The sequence below is a fragment of the Passer montanus genome, unplaced genomic scaffold, assembly GCF_014805655.1.
Source record: "Passer montanus isolate IOZ18808 unplaced genomic scaffold, ASM1480565v1 scaffold27, whole genome shotgun sequence".
Classification (NCBI taxonomy): Eukaryota; Metazoa; Chordata; class Aves; order Passeriformes; family Passeridae; genus Passer; species Passer montanus.
This window is the reverse complement of record NW_024367372.1, coordinates 9,643,119-9,660,387: the sequence shown is the minus strand read 5'-3', so window position 1 is coordinate 9,660,387 and position 17,269 is coordinate 9,643,119. Positions and strand designations below refer to the sequence as shown.

The window sequence follows — 17,269 nt, the reverse complement described above, 5'->3', positions numbered from 1 at the left end:
CAGTTGACTGTTATATTGATTGTTTATATTGATTTTATATACAAGAAGGTAATTGTCTATTTTTTGCTTTTTGGTTAGGATGTGGTATTAGCTGTGCCTTGGCTTCAAACCTTTTTGATATCTTCATGAAAATGATACTTTCCCTCTTTATGTGCCTCAGGATCTGTAAAATCACAGCTGTTTGAAATGCAGTGTCAGTGTTTCAAGCACAGAAAAGGAGTGAATTCTTAACCCAGTTTTGGCCAAGAAATTAGACAACAAAGCTCTCAGAGTAGCTCACAAACACAAGACCCTTTGGCTTTATTTCCTGAATTCTGAAATAAAGTAAAAAATGTTTTACTCTTCAGAATAGCACTTAAGCCACATAATCTCTCAATCAAATGATCTTACGCATAGAAAGATCATATATCAATACGGCTTTTAGGCTGACCCTCCTGTTCCCCCAGCTCAGAGCATAGATAATGCAAAAGTCCTGGGTGGCTGCTTCCATCCATCAGGACATTGCCATCTTCTCAAATCACTTTCAGGCTGGGAAGGCAAGTATCTCTTTGTCCATCTGCACATGTTATGTTGGTGACTGCAGACAGGCCATGGTATATGGCTCTCCACAGTCCCACTGCACTTCATGCACAAGAAATTGTGCAGCTATAAGGAAAAATGGAATTGCTCTCTATAGACATCAACAGCTTTTTTTAAAGTGGTCAGAAATGTCCATCTTCAATTCTTTGCCACCCACTGAAGATCTACTCCTGTTTTCTAAATACTAAAACACAAACTACTCACAAATCTGCTCTTTCCTTGTAGTCTGCTCTAGGCATTGCCTTTCCCTGAGTGGCAGAATACCTTTCATTTTTTTATTTGATCACTTTTGCTCTTTTGACACAAATCTTTCCCTGGCATGCTTTATTGTGACAGTTCCTAATATAGCTGTGCCTAAGGAGAAAAATTCCAATAGCAGAGGTACTGATTGCTGCATTAACAGTTTCATATCCATTTTTCTGGGGCAAAAAATAGAAAAATTCATCATCCATCATGTGCTATTACAGTGGAAGTATGCATGCCACACATGGAAAGCATTTAGTTTCTCCTTTGCAATGAATTTAATGGATGCAAGACCACACCTTGAGAAAGAGAAGAAAAAGAAGTAATTATGGGCACTACATATCCTATTAAATTTCTCAAAAAGAGGCCCCAGAGAAGAAAATGACTTCATGTAAGAAACTGGATTAGCATTGACATAATTTATTACCTTAATAAGATCAGCATTTATACATAAGGACAGGTAAATATTGACTAGGAAAACAGACCCTGATAAGCAAATCAATCTGTTTCTCACTCAGGAATACACAGGAATTTACTAGCTTAATAGTGCTCAGTTTTTCAGACTCAAAGACTTATGTGCTCTGGTGTATCCTAAATGAGGACATGCCCCCATCCCTCCTCCCCAGTAAATAATTCAACAACAACACACACACACTGAAAAAAAAAAAAAGAAAAAAGAAAAAAAAAAGGGAGAAAAAACAAAAAAACCAAAACTAACAACACAACAACCAAAAAGAAAGGATACCTCTTATTCCTGGAGGTTCCCCATGGAACAAGAACTGTCATGGGTGTTCATTTCACAGACTTATGAACATTTAGCCATCCATCACTGCCATCCACAAAGCACTGTTCAACTGTCATGGGTGTTCATTTCACAGACTTATGAACATTTAGCCATCCACAAAGCACTGTTCAGAAGATCAATTTATTTCCATCTTTTCTCTGCATTTAACTAGAAAATGCAACAGGAGGAGCTCTGATTTTGTATGAATGGCCTTTTACAATCCAAATGTGTCTTTTGAAGCATGCATTTAAATCAGATAGATATTAGAGGACATTTGGGAACACATTTCCATGTGCCCCTGAAAGGGAAAACAATGGTACAGTCTGTACTGCCTAATCTCATAGAAAAGTTCTTGTCATCCCAGACCAGATGACAAGTGGTGACCTCTTAGATTCTTCTAATTCCTTGAGTGCAGGACTCCCCAGTGAGCAGAGTGAGGCAGGGTGGGGAAGAAAGATGGTGGATTTTTCTGAATTTTGTTTTGTAGTCTAAGTCCCTGCATTTTGTGACCTCTGAAATTGCTTGAGGGAGAAAATGGAGTGGCAGAGCTGCTATTCCTAAAGAAGCATTGCCCTAAAGAAGCATTGGAGTCACTTTAAACAAAGAATCCAGCTGACTGACCTGACAGATGCTCCATCCAAAGAATAGACAGCCATTTTTTCAAAAGCATGGAAATGCTTGTGACTAAGAGAATTACACAATTTGTTGTTTCCTTTCTCTCCCCTGTCAATGCAAACTGGCAGCCAGGTAATCTTGGTTACTTCAATTTTGGAGTGTAGGATATTGCTAAAGAGGGTTATAAAGCATTGAACAAAGAGTAGCAACCTATTAAAATTTTGCTTGCAGAGTCATAGGTGGACAGTACCAGCCTTGGATCTTTACCCCAAATAATATCCTTCTAACAAACTTTTCATAGAACTGCTGGGACTTACCATGTCCATTGGCAAGCCCTTTTCATGGTACCCTGGAGTGGAGGTCTTTAAAAGACATCTAAAACTTTCAGCACCTGTTCTAAACTGATCAGTGAAAAACAGGGGCGCCCTGAGAGGGCAAAGCCATCTCCAGATTTCAGTGCTGGCCGGGACACATGCGGTGCCTCACGTCTGGCACCAGGTACACACAGAGAGGGCACAAGTGCAGAGGTGCTGCAGATTGCCAGTGTCGGGTGAGGTGCCGGAAAAGCAGGATCCTGGAAACACCTGCCAGCCTTCCTGCGCCTGCAGAGGGGGAGCAGACGGAGCAACCAGAGCCTGACACCCTGCACGGGCAGCCGGGGAGGTCGGGGCTCCTCCGGCACCCGGGAGTGATGGAGCCTGATGGGAAGCCTGTGTGCGAGGGGAGGGGGCAGAGGAGGAGGTGGCTTCCTCCTGACGCCATTTCCGAGGGCTGAGATATATAAATGAGCCGGTTGCTGCAGTGCCCCATCTGGGATCTTCAGCCAGGGCACTGGCGTAGATACACACGCTCCGTGCTGGTCTCCCCCCGGCACCTCGCCTGGAGTCCCCACGCCACGACAGTCTCGCCCTCTGCCCCTTTCTCCCTGCCTCCATCCCGCCAGCACCATGAGCCGGCCAGAGCTGCTCGCCGTCCTGCTCCTGGCCGTGCCGGGTAAGTGGGGCTGGGATGGGTCCGTGTTCCCCGGGCCCCCGGCAGCGCCCGGCCCCGCTCCGCCCGCGCCGCCGGCACCGCGGACAGGGACGGCGCGGCCCGGCCCCTCAGCACCGCGGACAGCGGCCGCCGCAAGGTCACTGCCGAGCGCCGCGCGGGCCCGGCCGGCCCAGGCCCCTTCCCTTCCCTTCCCTTCCCTTCCCTTCCCTTCCCTTCCCTTCCCTTCCCTTCCCGACACAGTGCACACATCCAGCTGCTGCACCCAGGGACCACTTCCATCAGAGAGAGATGCCCCTCTTCTCCACTCCCGTTTTAGCAGAATAATGTTTCTCTGCTTGTGTTCCAGATGAGATGAATAACAAGTTCTCCTTTTTTTTCTCCCTCCCCTTACCTTACAGCCGTCTCCCTTCCTGTGACAAATGACATGAATAAAGGCGACACTAAGGTAAGGCTGAGCCTGTAGTGGAAGGGTCAAATGAAGAGAAAGGATGTGATGTTTCACCTCCACCTAGGTGGTTGGGTTTGGGCCACTCCTACTGAAATACCCTCTAGAAAGTGCCAGGAATTTGCATGAGATCCCTCAAGCAGGATCCATCTCTGCTCCCTTCCTAACAGAATTTACCCTTTGTGCATCCACTTCTGGGCATCCAAGGAAGTCCTTCAGGATGTGACAGCGGGATGAGGCAAGCCTGTTTAGAGAGGAGATGGAGGCTGGGTAAAACTCTCCTTAGTCCTCCTACTTTCAGCTTTTCAAAGCTCCCAACAGGAGGTGACTCAGGGGAGAGTGGGGGGGAAATGTGATTCAGGAACTGTGTGTGTTTGGAGGTGTATACATCTGAGTTTGTTTTCTACTTAAACATGCACGTTCTGGAAAAATAGGCAACTGGTACTCTCAGCTTGCTAATCCATCCTCAGCTCCTGCTCAGCCTGTCTGGATGGCTATGAGCAGTGCAGGACTTGGCTGACCTCTCCAGCCCTCCTTTACAGGCTTCTGTGCACATAACTGTGTCACACCCTCCAACATTTATAGCTGTGCTTCACAAACGTGCACTCCCAACAGCCTTTTGGCACCTAAATGCCTGGAAAGGGGGGTTTGCCTGTGTTAACCAATGTCAGACATGACTCGCTGAGCTCCCCCTCCCCCATCCTTCATATGAGCTGATCTCTTGGCTGCCCAAATTAAAATTTCTTTGGAAACTCATGTCCACAAAGGAAACTTCAGCATTTTTCCTTTTTACTTCTTGAACCATTTTGTGTTATGAAATCTTCTAGCCACATAATGTTTTTCTCCAGGCAGCAGCAGGGGAGGGCACGCTGATGCCAGTGTCAGGCACAGGCTCCACTGCAGGTTACCTGCAGCTATAAATGTTGGAGGGTGTGCCATGAGCAACACCTCCCTGTGTCCCGTGAGACGTGCCTGGGCTGAGAGCAGTTGCTTTGCTAAGACTTTTAGCCTGCTTAGCCCTTGCTGGGACAGAGCCATGAGCTGTGAGACACTGGGTGCCTTCCTCAGGTTGAGTGCTGCTGAGGAAGGGGATGCAGGACAGGCACTTAGCCCTTCAACTTTCCATGCCAGAGTGGGCATCTGATGGGAAAATCCATATGATTTTCCTTATGAGGTCTATTCCCCAATATATTCTGTGTGTAAAAAAGGTACTTTAGTGGCAGTTGGTGCAACTCTATGGAAATGCTTCCACCAGGAAAGGACTTTCCCAAAATTGCTCCCCTTCCCTGGGTATTACACTGATACAGGCTCTAACAGAGAGTAAAATCAGCTTTCTTTTGAATTTGCTGCAATTGGAAAAAGTCATTAGGGCTTTCCTGCTTTCATCATCCTCTGAGACACAGCATTTCAGGGAAGGAATTCCTGGTCTCATGGAACAGATTAGGGCAGGGATATCATCACATGAATACAGCAACAAGCACTGCAGCTCTTCCTACACACCGTGTTCTGTGCCACAGCATTTGTGGGTGGCATTTGTGTAATGGGTAGTCAGCACCTGCAGGCCTTTCCTGGACAGCTTGTCAGACTTTCCTTACACCAAGGGCTTTCCATAGGGAGCTGAACACGACCAAAGCATTTACAATGTCTCTGGTGTTTGCCCACTCTTGTGCTTGAAAGACCTCTTTCTCACTTACAACCATACATTTTAGAAGGGCATAGCTGAGCTCAAATATGGAGAAGTCTGTCCTTGCAAGGGCACAACCCTTTGGAGATTTCTGTGTAGGGACATTGTGAGCTGCTCTTAAGGATCTAGTTACATGCTCATGGTTAGATGATAGCAATGGCAAAATTCCAGTCTGAGTTTCTGAACTGGATTAATTACATTCATTTGGAAAGGATCTCCTCCATTTCCTGATGCAGGCTTTTGTTTCATGACCTTGTGAAGTCTCACTCTGCAAGACCTCCTCTAACAAAAAGACAGGGAGAGTGTTGTAGGATGACTGCACTCTTCATTTCATTACCTTACAAAGCTCCTCCACAGAGCTGAATGTATTTCTGTGGTGAGTGATGTGTCTCTTTGTGCTCAAAGACCTTAGATCAGCTTAGAAGTCTTGAAAAAGCTTGAATAGAATATTTCATTGAACCAGTCTTACTTCTCATGCTGAGAAAGTCTTAACTTCTGAAGCTGTATCAAATACTGCTACAGTAAGTGGGTCCAGAGGTTGGGAAACATGAGAGGGAAATATCAGAATCTGGAGGTTTTTCTATTTAAAAACAGAGTGACTCAAAATCATCTAAAATCAGTATTAATGGATCACTTGTGATATAAGAGAATTATACCAGGGAAATTCCCCTGTTTTCTTTTTTTTGCTTTAAATATTTTCTGTAGCATTTTTAATCCATTGGGCAATTCCCTCAAACTGTGTAAGGTGTAGAGTTCAACATTTTATGGCTGTGATCTGCAAAAGCAGAATTCTCTCCTTACACAGGGCGAGAATTTGCCCATTCCAGTTGTCCAGTGAATATATCCAGCTGCTTGAATGAACAGCATTGTGGATGACTGGGGACTGCTGACTTGTGTTTAATTTCTACTGCAGCCACAGTGCTCTGCTCTCCTGAGAATGGTACACTGTGAGGGAGGTCAGGGCTCTCAGGGCTGCCCATCAGGAGAAAGAGGTTCAGTGAGTGAATTTTTTCCCTCCAAGGCTTAACTTGTACTATTTTTTCTATTTAGCCTCTCTTTTTTCCCCACAGGCAATTGTGAGCCCTGCATTCTTCCTAGATTGCATTATAAAAAATCACCCTTTTGAAATAAGCAGCCTGATTCCTACACTACCAATCAGCACCAGACTGTAGTGAATGTTTCTGTCCTGTGTGATCATTTGGGTCTACCTGACCACACACCAGGACTCCCAGCAGTGTGTCTTGGCATGGCAAGGATGCCTACAATCTCAGTGCAGGTGACAAATTACATAAATAACACTCCTGGTTTTACACGAACAAAATGGGCTGCTGAAAGGGTGGGCCCAGAGCTCATCCTTTCTGAGAAGCTATGTCAGAACTTTGCTTTCAGGTGACCTGTCATCATGCAGAGCTCTTCCAGTCTATAACAGATGGCTTGAACACTCGAAGCACAAGGTCAAACACTTCTCCAGAGTGTCTTGTCCTTTCTATGGCTTGAGAGCAGTATTTCTCATCTGTGTTTGAAAGTATTTTGTCCTACCTCATCTTCCATGCCTGGCTTCAATCTAACTATGATGTCTTTCCAAGGCTTTGAAGAGCTTTTAAGATTTCAAGGTCATCTGTTGAACAGCTGTGACTACTTTTTGCTCTCTACATCTTCCCACTGAGTCCTTTTATGAGATGAAGGTTGAGATATATTGACTTAAAAGAGGATGATTTTGGATTTTCTGTGTGTATATTCAGATACCCTTTACTCCCCAGATGTGCTCAGACTCTGGTATGGTCTGAAGCCATGCAATCCTCAGCTGAATTGAGAGGAAGATATGGAAGATGCTCATGTGGAAGATGCTCTTTCCATTGTCACATGTAGTTTCCTCACTTCTCAGTTGCAGGAGGTACCTTCTGTTCCTGAGCTAGGGAAAACAAGAACTGAACATTCAGTTCCAGCTTGACCAGAAAAGCAAGATCTGTGCTATCACCTGCTGTACTTTAGCCTTGGTAACATGTAGAAACAAAAGACAAAAAAACAGTTCTTTAATTTGTAGTTTTGTCTCTTTCTAGGTGATGAAGTGCATTGTAGAGGTCATCTCTGATACTTTATCTAAGCCAAACCCCCTGCCGATCAGTGAGGAATGCCTAGAAACTCTCCGAGGAGGTACTGCCTCAGACTTAATGCTGGGTATCAGCAAAAGCAAATCTGGCAAGTAGGGGCTGGTCCTGCCCTGACCAACTGAGCCCTGGCTCTGGACTGCTGTCAAGGGGTCCCTGACATGTTCCCCTTGCTCCTCCACTGGGCTGTACTGGGCTCCAGGAGCAGGGATGGAGCCACTGCTTGTCCCAGGCCATGCCTCGTGCTGGCGCTGTGGCCACAGGGGTGCTGGGTGACATCAAACTGCCTGGTTCTCCTAGGACCTTCCTCCTGTCTTAATCACATGGTTAAGATGTGAGAGCAAATGAGACTAAGGGAAAGAAAAGAGCAAATGAAGAATTGTCATTTGGGGTTCTGTTTCATTTCCTGGGGTTGGGGGGAGGTTCGCTTTGACTGCTCTCTGTACTAAGTCTCCCCTATTGCAGATGAGCGAATTATTTCTATCCTTCGCCACCAAAACTTACTGAAGGAACTTCAGGAAATTGCTGCACAAGGTACAGTGCCAGTATATTTTTTTGGGAATGTAACTATAGGAAGATTGTTTTCTTCTGTTGTAGTCCCTTATAGAGTTTTAGTCTTTGGTTGGTTTTGTGTTCGGTTTTTTTATGTTATATTAATTTAAGATCATATAAATATACGCTAGGAAATGTAGTTCCAAGATTTTCAGCAGAGATTGTGTCAGTGGGGACAGGAATTTTGTTTATAATAACTGCAACATGTATCTGATAATTTCAATAGCTACCAATGTAGCTTGGTACTGATGTAGTCTCAAGACATTCTGAGGTGGGAGAACTCTAAAAGGAAACGCTGTAATTTAATTCAACAAATAATCACCAGCTCCCAAACTAGAATGAAAGGCAAGAAAACCTCCACTGTCTGTGAAGCTGGAGTCTAGCACTAAATCCAGGTGTGGCAGCAGGGAAGCCCCACTGAACAGTGAGTAAGATTTGCACCTTAAAGACCCCAATGAAAATATTCTTGAGCTAATGGGTATTTTTCAGATGGCTTCCTTAATTCAAGTGCAAGTTTCTTTGGTTTGGAGGGGTGCAGGTCAATTGCACTGGTTAATGTGGGAGCAGCAGCAGCACCATGGAGCTGTACCAAGGGGTATTGAAGGAAAAAAGGGACATTCTCAGGTGCCCAGTTGCCCAGAGCCAGCATGCAGCTCCCAGGCAAGGCTACTTCAGAGCCAGGCCAGATCTCTCTGTCCAGGTGAGGCTGCAACAGGGGTGTCCCCAGGCTGCAGGGAGAGCACCTCCTGACCTTCCTTACTCCTTCTGCCTGGGGTAACCAGGGGATCACCAGAGAAACAATGACTAGGGCATCCCTGTGCCCTGCTCCTGTGAGTCAAGTCTGCCAGACATGGATGGAAGGCAGTGACACCAGAATGCTTTCAGATTAAGGAAGCCACAGAGGCAAGAGGAAGGAGGAGAGGAAAAATTCAGGAAGTCAGAGTTGGGAAAGAGTCTTATGCAGCTCCCAAAGCCACATTTTAGTCACTACCCAAATGGTGGAGGGGCCAGATGCTCAGTGACCTCAGCTGGACTGCATGGATGCCCTGGCGATCCAGAAGAAAGAAGACATGGTCTCTTTGGTATGCTGGGATATGGCTGCCCAGGCACACCAGGGGTTTGAGGAGGAGCACTCAGATATCAGACAGGCTGTGCCACTCAGCATGGAGTCCACAAGAAGGAACTTGTTACAGGGAGGTACACCTTGCTCCACTCTTTCCTCAGCCTGAGCTCATCCCACCACTTAGTCCCAGGGTAACATGAGATCCAGCCTACAGATCACAGAGACTGGGCATGGAACAGTCTTGTAGACCAAGGGAAAAGCAAAGTTGTTAATCTTGGTGTCCTCTGTGCTGGTGCAGCTGGTTCTGCTCAGGCTGGAGAGCCCACACCATTCAGTTCTGGGCTAGAGAGGACTGGGCTGGCAGCACCGGCTCTTGCTCTTGCATTAAGGCACAGAAGCAGGGCATGAGCTGGTTTAGACAGGGCTTGTTTGACTTGCAGATCCCATTGCTGGTTGCCAGGACAGCTGCAGCCTAACCTCCATCTCATGCTGCCTTCAGACACCTCTCTCCAGGGTGTTGTATTTTTCTAGCAGGCTCCATAATCCCAGAGCTAAGGTGTGGGGCCTTGGAGCCCCAGACTACCCCTGCAGTGAGAACGAATGCTGCTTCTTCCTCCCAGCACACAGGGGAGAGGGGCCCCACAACCAGGCTGGAGGATACAGGAGCTCTCAGTGCTCACCTCAGCAGAGGTGCATAGGCAGAATCTGGCAGAAGGCAATTTTTATCTTTCAGCACTCTGGTGATGAAGTCTTTTGTTGCCCTCAGTGTGGTGCAGTTCAGCACCTCTTATTCCCTAGATTTCCATCAATATTAGTTTTACTGGCAACCCTGCATCTCTATTTTGAGACCATTTTCTTTCCTGCAGATGATGTTTTTGATTGTGGTTTTGTTACTGCAGTTGATTCACATACCCTCCAGTCTCACTCCTCCCAGCTCCCAGGTAGATTTCTCCACTGTAGCAAACATAAGGGGCACAGAACTATTTTCCTACCTCTACTTTCTAAAACATAGACGGGACTGTTGCCTTTCCCTACCTTTTGTTACTTGACACAGGTGCCAATGAGAGAACTCAGCAGCAGAAGAAAAACAGCGGCTTTGAAGATGAACTTTCTGAAGTCCTTGAAAGTCAGAACAACAAGAACAAGCAGAGAGGTCAGTGTCAGCCTCCACCCCCGGGAAATTCAGGTCAGGCTGTAAACAAGGATCTTCTTCCAAACAGCCTTGATATGTCCATCTGCTTCTCTTCTTTGATGCTGCTGCTGACACACACAAGCTACCTGGTGTTTGCTTTGTTCTTATTTACCAGCTCAAACAACACGTAGTCTCTGAGCTATAGTAACTGGTCATGGTCAAGTTACTAAAGTGATACTGACTTTTCCACCCTGCTGCTGACACTTTCACTCACTTATAACACTTAAAATAAGTCACAGCCAGGGAAATCCTACACTGAAAGAGTCAGTGAAACAGGCAAGGGTGATGTGGGTTTTTGCCTGTCACCCCTGTTTTCAGGCATCTCAGATATTAAGTCATGCATCTCTGAAAGGAAAATTGAAACACACACAATGCACACACGCACAGAAAACACCTGTATCTTGGAAAGATCACCTTCAGCTGGGATCTCCCCTTGCCAGTATTTCTCTGGCCTTACTACAGACAGGCAGGCTGGCAGAAAGGACAGTTGCCCCTTCCCTTTTCCTTGTCAGGATGATACAATGCAAATGTGGGGTGATGTGACTCCTCATCCAGCAGCAGCTGGGTGCCCACAGAGGGTCTCAAGCAGCTCTGGGGCACATGGCTGGCCCACAGCAGCACAGCACTGCTGTGACACCAGTCCAAAACTACTTAGAGCAATGAGGAGTGACACCCCCAGGGGCTGCTGCTGCTGCAGCCAGCACCACAGGCAGGTTGGTGGCACTGCATCTCCCTATTGACAAGACACACCTGAAACTCTTGCTCCAGCAGCATGGAGATGAAGGAAGATTATGTGGATGAAATGTGGCACGTGGGCCAACCAGGCCCACTGACAGTCTGATGACACCAGCACAGTGTCACAGGTGCCACCAGCCTTGTGTGACCAGCTCTCTGCGTCCTTTCATTCTGGCGCACTCCTCAGCCCTCCTTGGGGCTGCACTTACCTTTCCTTTTTTTTTTTGCAAAGTGTTTTCTCTGGTTAATAGTGTTAAAAGAGGCTAGTCTCCCTTGAGCAAGAGCAAATACTCAGCCCACATTAAGCTCCTGCTGAGTAGTTACTTTGCAGAAGCAGAGATCCCCCTCCTCCCTCCAGCACCCTGTGAACAGGGCTGGCTGCCTCTTCAGCCTGGTGGGAGAAATAAGGATGTGATGTGAGTGCAGCACTCAAAGCAGGGAGAGCTGTCCAAATGCCATATTACACTCCTAAATAATTTAATTTTACATGCAGTCTGGTTTCATGCAGGGTGAATTCGTGGCTGGCATCTCAAGAGATGGTGATGAGGACTGTGCTGCAGCAAAACACTTCAGCATATGTTTAACTTCAGCCTTGCAAGTCTCTCCAGGAGCACAGGCACCAGAGAATGCTGCCTTGCTTGAATGCAAACATATGCTGAAGTGACTTGCAAAAGGATCCACGGGCTGGCTAAGCAGATTGCTGAGCGGGGCTGAAGCTCCCTAAGAAAAGCTTGGCCTCTGCTGGTTGTGAAATGAGCTCTCAGCAGAGGTGTTTCTTCTTGTCTCTCCCTCTGTAGATGTTGCAGGGGAGCGCCCTGAAGAGGAGCAGCCCACAGGGTCCCTGGCTGAGCTGGCAGCAGAGAAGCCCCAGCAAAATGAAGACTCAAGAGAGGAGGAAAAAAGCCTGGAGGAGAGGGAACCCAGGCCATGGGATACCAACCCTGTTGAGAAAGAGGACCGAGAGGAAGCTGAGAGCAATGACATCAGGGATACAGAGGATACCCATCGAAACAAAGTTTTGGACAACCACATTGGCAAAAATTTCAGTGAGGATGAGCAGCAGCAAGGGGATGAAGAGGAGGAGCCCAGAGGCTCCAGGGACAGCCTGGAGCTTGAGGATGAGGGAGAAGAGCCATCCAGGCAGGGTCAGAAGCACAGCAAGGAGGTAGCAGGGGAGCGTGTGGAGCGGGAGGACGACGGAGAAGAAGCTGCAGAGGAGGACCCGACTGAAGCAGAGAGGTCACTCGATTTGGCTGAGGAGGACGAGGAGGCTGAGGAGATGCAGGGAGGTGACAGTACGTATCCCAGACTGCACTGACACCTTCCTGGGGTGAGCTGAGGGCACTGAGACACATGGGTGAGAGGCTTCAAAGCCAAAAAGCTGAGGCAGGTGTTCACTGGGTTTACAGAAACACACTGGCCAGCAGCCACCCAGAGCCCAACACAAACATCTGACACACAGGCCCTGCAGCTGCCTTTCTGCTCAGCTCTCATAGATCCTGGGGACAAGTCACTCATCTTCCCTAAGCTTCCTACAGGGGTTTTGACTGCTGCCTTCAAACCCCATTACTGACATGGCAATGTGACAGTGGGTATTTCCAGAATCGTGGGAAAGCAGGCCTAAGTCAAGAAATCTGGCATCACCACTGAGGGCTCAGTTCAAAGGTGGACCTTAAACAGGTTAACAGTTGTGTTCACTGCTTTGTTTAATGCTCTTTCAGATAACGATGATGAGCTGGGATTTGGAAAAGATGTGCAGAGCTCTGAAGAGGAGGAGGAAGAGGAGGAGGAGGAGCAGCCCCGGGCACTGAGAGGAGGAAGGCATCGCCTGGATGAAGAGGAGATGCAGGGAGAAGAGGACACCTTTCAGCCCAGGGATGCCAAAAGTGATGAGATGGAGGAGGAGTCCTCCAGGGAGTGGGAAGACACCAAGAGGTGGAACAAAATGGATGAGCTGGCCAAGCAGCTGACATCAAAGAAGCGCATGGAGGAAAATGATAGTGAGGAAGACCCAGACAGGTCCATGAAAAAAACATTTAGGTCCCGCAAGTATGCCCTCAGTAGTCCAGAGGAAGATGCGAGAAGGTCATGGAAGCATCACTCAAAGGAAGACAGCAGTGAAGGAGGCTTTCCACTTGCTCCCATGCCTGAAGAAAAGAAGGATGAGGAAGGCAGTGCTAACAGGAGAACAGAGGTTGGTGTACACAGGCTTAGAGAATAAATCCCACCCAGTTATCCAAAGTATGCTTGGTTATGTGGATGGTATACTGGCATTAACGTAGCCAGCAGTGGTCCTCTGAGGCATTAAGTTGATGCTTAGTGAACTTCCAGTCATTCAGCCTTAGGTATTATTGAAGTTTGCACCTGCTGTTTTTGTCCTAGCGGTCCCAGCACAAAAGCATTCCCGGCCCCCCAGAGTCATGTGTCCAGTGACAGCACTTCTGCACTGGCCAGACATAGTGACCAGGGCTGTAGCTGGAACCTAGGGGTAGTCCTTGTGTCCCAAAGCCCTTCCAAGTCAAAAGGAATGCTTTCCCTGCCTCAGGGATGGAGTGAGTAATGTCAGACCTCCTACAGAGGTAAATCAGGGTTGCAGCTGTGGTGGGAAACCTGAGGTATTTGAGTGGAAATGGAGGATACATACAGAAATACATCTGAGCCAGGCTTCCAGAGTCAGAGACCTTCTTCCCTGATACCTTGAGTGATGCTAGGTAGTAGCTCAGCACATCCCCAGCAGCCAGGAACTGCTGGTGGGTTCACCTTTGTGCTAAGGCCCAGCTCCAGGCACAGCTGATTTGGGATCATACAGGGAACTGGGCAGTGGGGCTTGGCTTGGGCTTTGTGAGCCTGGGACAGGCCATGATCGGGTGTGGAACAGGCTGGGCCAGCAGGTGAGTGAAGCCAGTTGGCTCTCTTGCCTTCAAAGCACCCCTCTTGCCTCAGTTACGTGCCAAACCACTGGCCAAAAATTGCCCATCAGCATCCCCCCCATGAGAGCATCTCCAGTTGTATTGGTTCAAAGCAAAGCCAAATGTCTCAGCTCACAGCAGGGGCACAGTGGGGTGGGCTGTCCCCTCTGCCTCCCACCCCTGTCTGCTCACATCCCACATCTCTCCCCCCGGGAGCCTGCTCCCCACCTGCCCCTGCAAGTGGCTCTGGGGTGCACCTTGTCTGCAAGGTGGCGGACTCAGTCTCCAAATGGGGATTGGAAAGGAGGTTGCTGAGGCTGCAAAACTGCTGTATTTGCAGCTGCAACAAGACTTTTTTGTTTGGTTGGCTTTTCAAAATAGACCAAGGCCTCTGGGAGTCAGAGAGTAAGGCCAGGCACACAGGAGTGAGGGAAGGCACAAGCTCTGGCTGCTGGCCTGTCCCTCTCTTCATTTTTGGGTCATGGGGCTGTGTGGCTTGGCCAGTGAGGCCAGCATGGGTACAGAGAGGGGCTGAGAGTGCTGTCCCCTGCACTTTCCAGGGCTCAGCATGTGGGACCAGGCAGACGCAAGCCAGAGCACACAGGCAATGGTTTGGGTCTGACCAAGCTCTCTCTGGATGCTGTAGATAATTTCAGAACCTATTTCTCTCCCTTTCTGGGGGCTCCAGTTGCAGCCCAAGTGCTCCTCCAGTGATGTGAGCCTCAGCCAGCTGCTCCCTGACCCACTTCAAACAAAATAAACAGCTGCTTGGCACCCAGGATGTTTGAAGGCACCCTGAGCTGCTGGCACCCTACTGCAGCCAGAGCTTTCCCAGGGGCTGAGTCAAGGGCTCAGTGGACGGGCAGGGTGACTTTTTTTCCGTGTTCAGGAAAATAGCTCAGGAGGAGAAAACAAACCCCTTTTTTCATACATCCTTTACTTTTCTCACACCAGCCACATGCAGTGCAGTGGCTCAGGGTCAAACTGTGATTTGCAGCTGCTGAAGGCAAGAGCAAGGCTTTGCTCCCTCCACACAGGAGAGGGGCTGTCACCTCGGCTCTGCCAGTGGGAAAAGATACAGCACCAAGTTTGCTCACACAGAGCCTGCTGCTGCTACGCTGCTTTCACGGTCTGCAGAGAACCCAGGCGACCACAGCTGTGAGGGACAGGCAGGGCTCGGGCTGGCAGCAAGGCAGGGCCACCTGGATATGGCCTGAGCTCAGGCAAAGCCACACAGTCAGGCATCTGCGTACCTGCACTAAATAAAGCAGCTACAGCTGACACCACAGATACACAAGAGCTGGTATAGAAAGACCACCGAGTGATGGGCAGCTTGAGCCTTTGAACTGATGGTTTCCTCAGCCATTATGTTCCCAGGACAAGTATCTTCTGCTAGTGGAGGTGCAAGCAAAGAGCCAGCGCAGGGTGGGGAGAGGGCAGGGCCCCTGCTGCACTTCCCGAAGGGGACAGCAGCGGTGCCGTGCCGGTGTGACGGCTCTGACAGTGCTGGCACCCCGTGCTGCCCGGCAGAGCCTGCCCTGCCTCCCCGCAGCCAGCTCCCCGCAGCCCCATGTTCTGGAGGCACAGCCCCGCTGGCGCCAGGGTGCGGGGGAAGGATGGCAGCTGCACCACCAGCAGCAGTAGTTAAACATTAGGGCAGAAGTAATCACTGTTGTGCACAGTAATCTGTCCAGAGACAAATGCGGGCTGAAGGGATGGGGCGGGACAAGGCTGTGCTCGTGCCCCAGGCGGCTCTGGGGGGCGAGGGCTACCCACCTGCGGCCACTGACAGTCCTGGCCTTTCGTTGCAGGACCAGGAGCTGGAGAGCCTGGCCGCCATCGAGGCCGAGCTGGAGCGCGTGGCCCACAAGCTGCACGAGCTGAGGCGAGGCTGAGGGCGCGGCGCTGCCCGTGCCGGCGGCAGCAGCGCCGCCACCCTCCTCCCTGCTCCCTCCGTCCCACCGCGCGTCCATCCCCTGATCTAAGAGCAGTTAAGCCGAGCAGAAGCACCGTGCCTAGGAACCGACCCCGCTAGCCCCAGGCCTGCCTCCCTCGCCATAGTGTTGTGCCCATCGCCGCTGCCTCACCTCATGCTGCCCTCTCCACACGGATGTCCACACGCCCGGCAGGGCGCCTGTGGGTGCGAAGTGCAACCTACATCTGTATTTTCTGTCTGGGTGGGGTTTTCTCCCTCTTTTTTTAAAAAGACAGGACAGCTTTCTAGAAAGTTCTTTCACTGGTAGTTTCACTGGGTAAAAAACTGCAATAACTTGTTATCTTTTGATTAAAAGCTGAGAACTCTGACTGTAATATATTCTATATAAAAATTTATCTAAAGAAAAATAAACTGCAGTGGGTTCCTTCCTTCATTTTGGCAGCTTCAGTGTCAGTTGTCAGCACGCTGCAGGGCCTGGGCAGTCCTGCAGAGGGGGGGACGGAGGGCTCCCCTCACCACAGACACACCGTGATGGCACTTCCCTCCTCACCTGGGCTCCAGCGCTGCTGTCCTCCGGGGCCTGCCACCGGGGACACTTCCCTGTGGTCCCAAGCACCGTGGGGCTCTCCCTGCTCACCCGGGTGCCACACTGCTCTCCCCCTGGCACTGGGTGGCTGGGTCCTTCAGTGCGGCTTGGGTCACACCTGAGGCTCATCGATGAACACAGAGAGAACACAGTTAAAAGTTTAAACACTGGGCAATACTTGACCAAGTCAAGCCACGTGGCCAACACATGAGTAGATTAGAAAGAAGTGACAAATAGGCCAGTCAGGAGGAGAACTATTGGTCTGTGGTCCCCAGAGGTGAAGGACCATCCCAAGGAGATGTCCCTCCTGTACCCTGGCTCACAGGAGCAATGGTGGCCAGCTGGCACTGTGCTTACCTTTCCATCCTTTGGAAAGGCAGAACCTTTCCATCCTTTGGGCTTCAGACCACAGAGCAGCTGGAGGACCAAGGGGTGCCTGGTTTAGGGAAGCTGGCCCCAAAATCTCTAAGCACTGATCATATTTTAGATGTTCTATGTGCATTGGCAGGAGAGGGAAAGATCCACCCAGTGCCAGGGCTGTATTCCAGACCCCCCAATCCAAAGCTCAGTTCTCTCCCATCACCTGCAGCCTACAGAACAGCTGAGATGCTCAGGGAATGGCTGCCAGGCTTTGAACTCGGCTTATTTATTCTGCAAAAACCCTCAGTACTGCTGGCCTGTGCAGTGTATTACAGGGTGTGTGTGGGTTCCCTGGCTCAGGAGGTGCGTGGTCCCAGAGCTATTCCTCACACACAGGATGAGCTTCCCAGGGAGGAGCAGGAGCTGCTGAGTGGGCACTGCCCCCATTCCTCAGCCCTGGGCAGGCACTCAATGGCAAGAGGTGG

The 17,269-nt window shown here is 49.4% G+C and overlaps 1 protein-coding gene across 1 annotated transcript; it reads left to right on the top strand.

The window, feature by feature from the left end:
* Positions 1-3,015: 3,015 nt before the first annotated feature.
* Positions 3,016-16,249, top strand: CHGA (chromogranin A). Its single transcript, XM_039712888.1, has 8 exons — positions 3,016-3,214; positions 3,613-3,659; positions 7,404-7,497; positions 7,917-7,985; positions 10,121-10,219; positions 11,791-12,288; positions 12,715-13,187; positions 15,714-16,249. Exons 1-8 carry the CDS (start codon positions 3,169-3,171, stop codon positions 15,795-15,797), a joined length of 1,410 nt encoding a protein of 469 aa, XP_039568822.1. The 5' UTR covers positions 3,016-3,168; the 3' UTR covers positions 15,798-16,249.
* Positions 16,250-17,269: the final 1,020 nt, after the last annotated feature.

Bases quoted from the DNA above. Each gene is read 5' to 3' on its own strand.
- CHGA (XM_039712888.1), top strand. From the start codon at position 3,169: ATGAGCCGGCCAGAGCTGCTCGCCGTCCTGCTCCTGGCCGTGCCGG. The intron at 7,498-7,916 runs GTACTGCCTCAG...CCCCTATTGCAG, and splicing joins CCTAGAAACTCTCCGAGGAG to ATGAGCGAATTATTTCTATC. The intron at 7,986-10,120 runs GTACAGTGCCAG...TACTTGACACAG, and splicing joins TCAGGAAATTGCTGCACAAG to GTGCCAATGAGAGAACTCAG.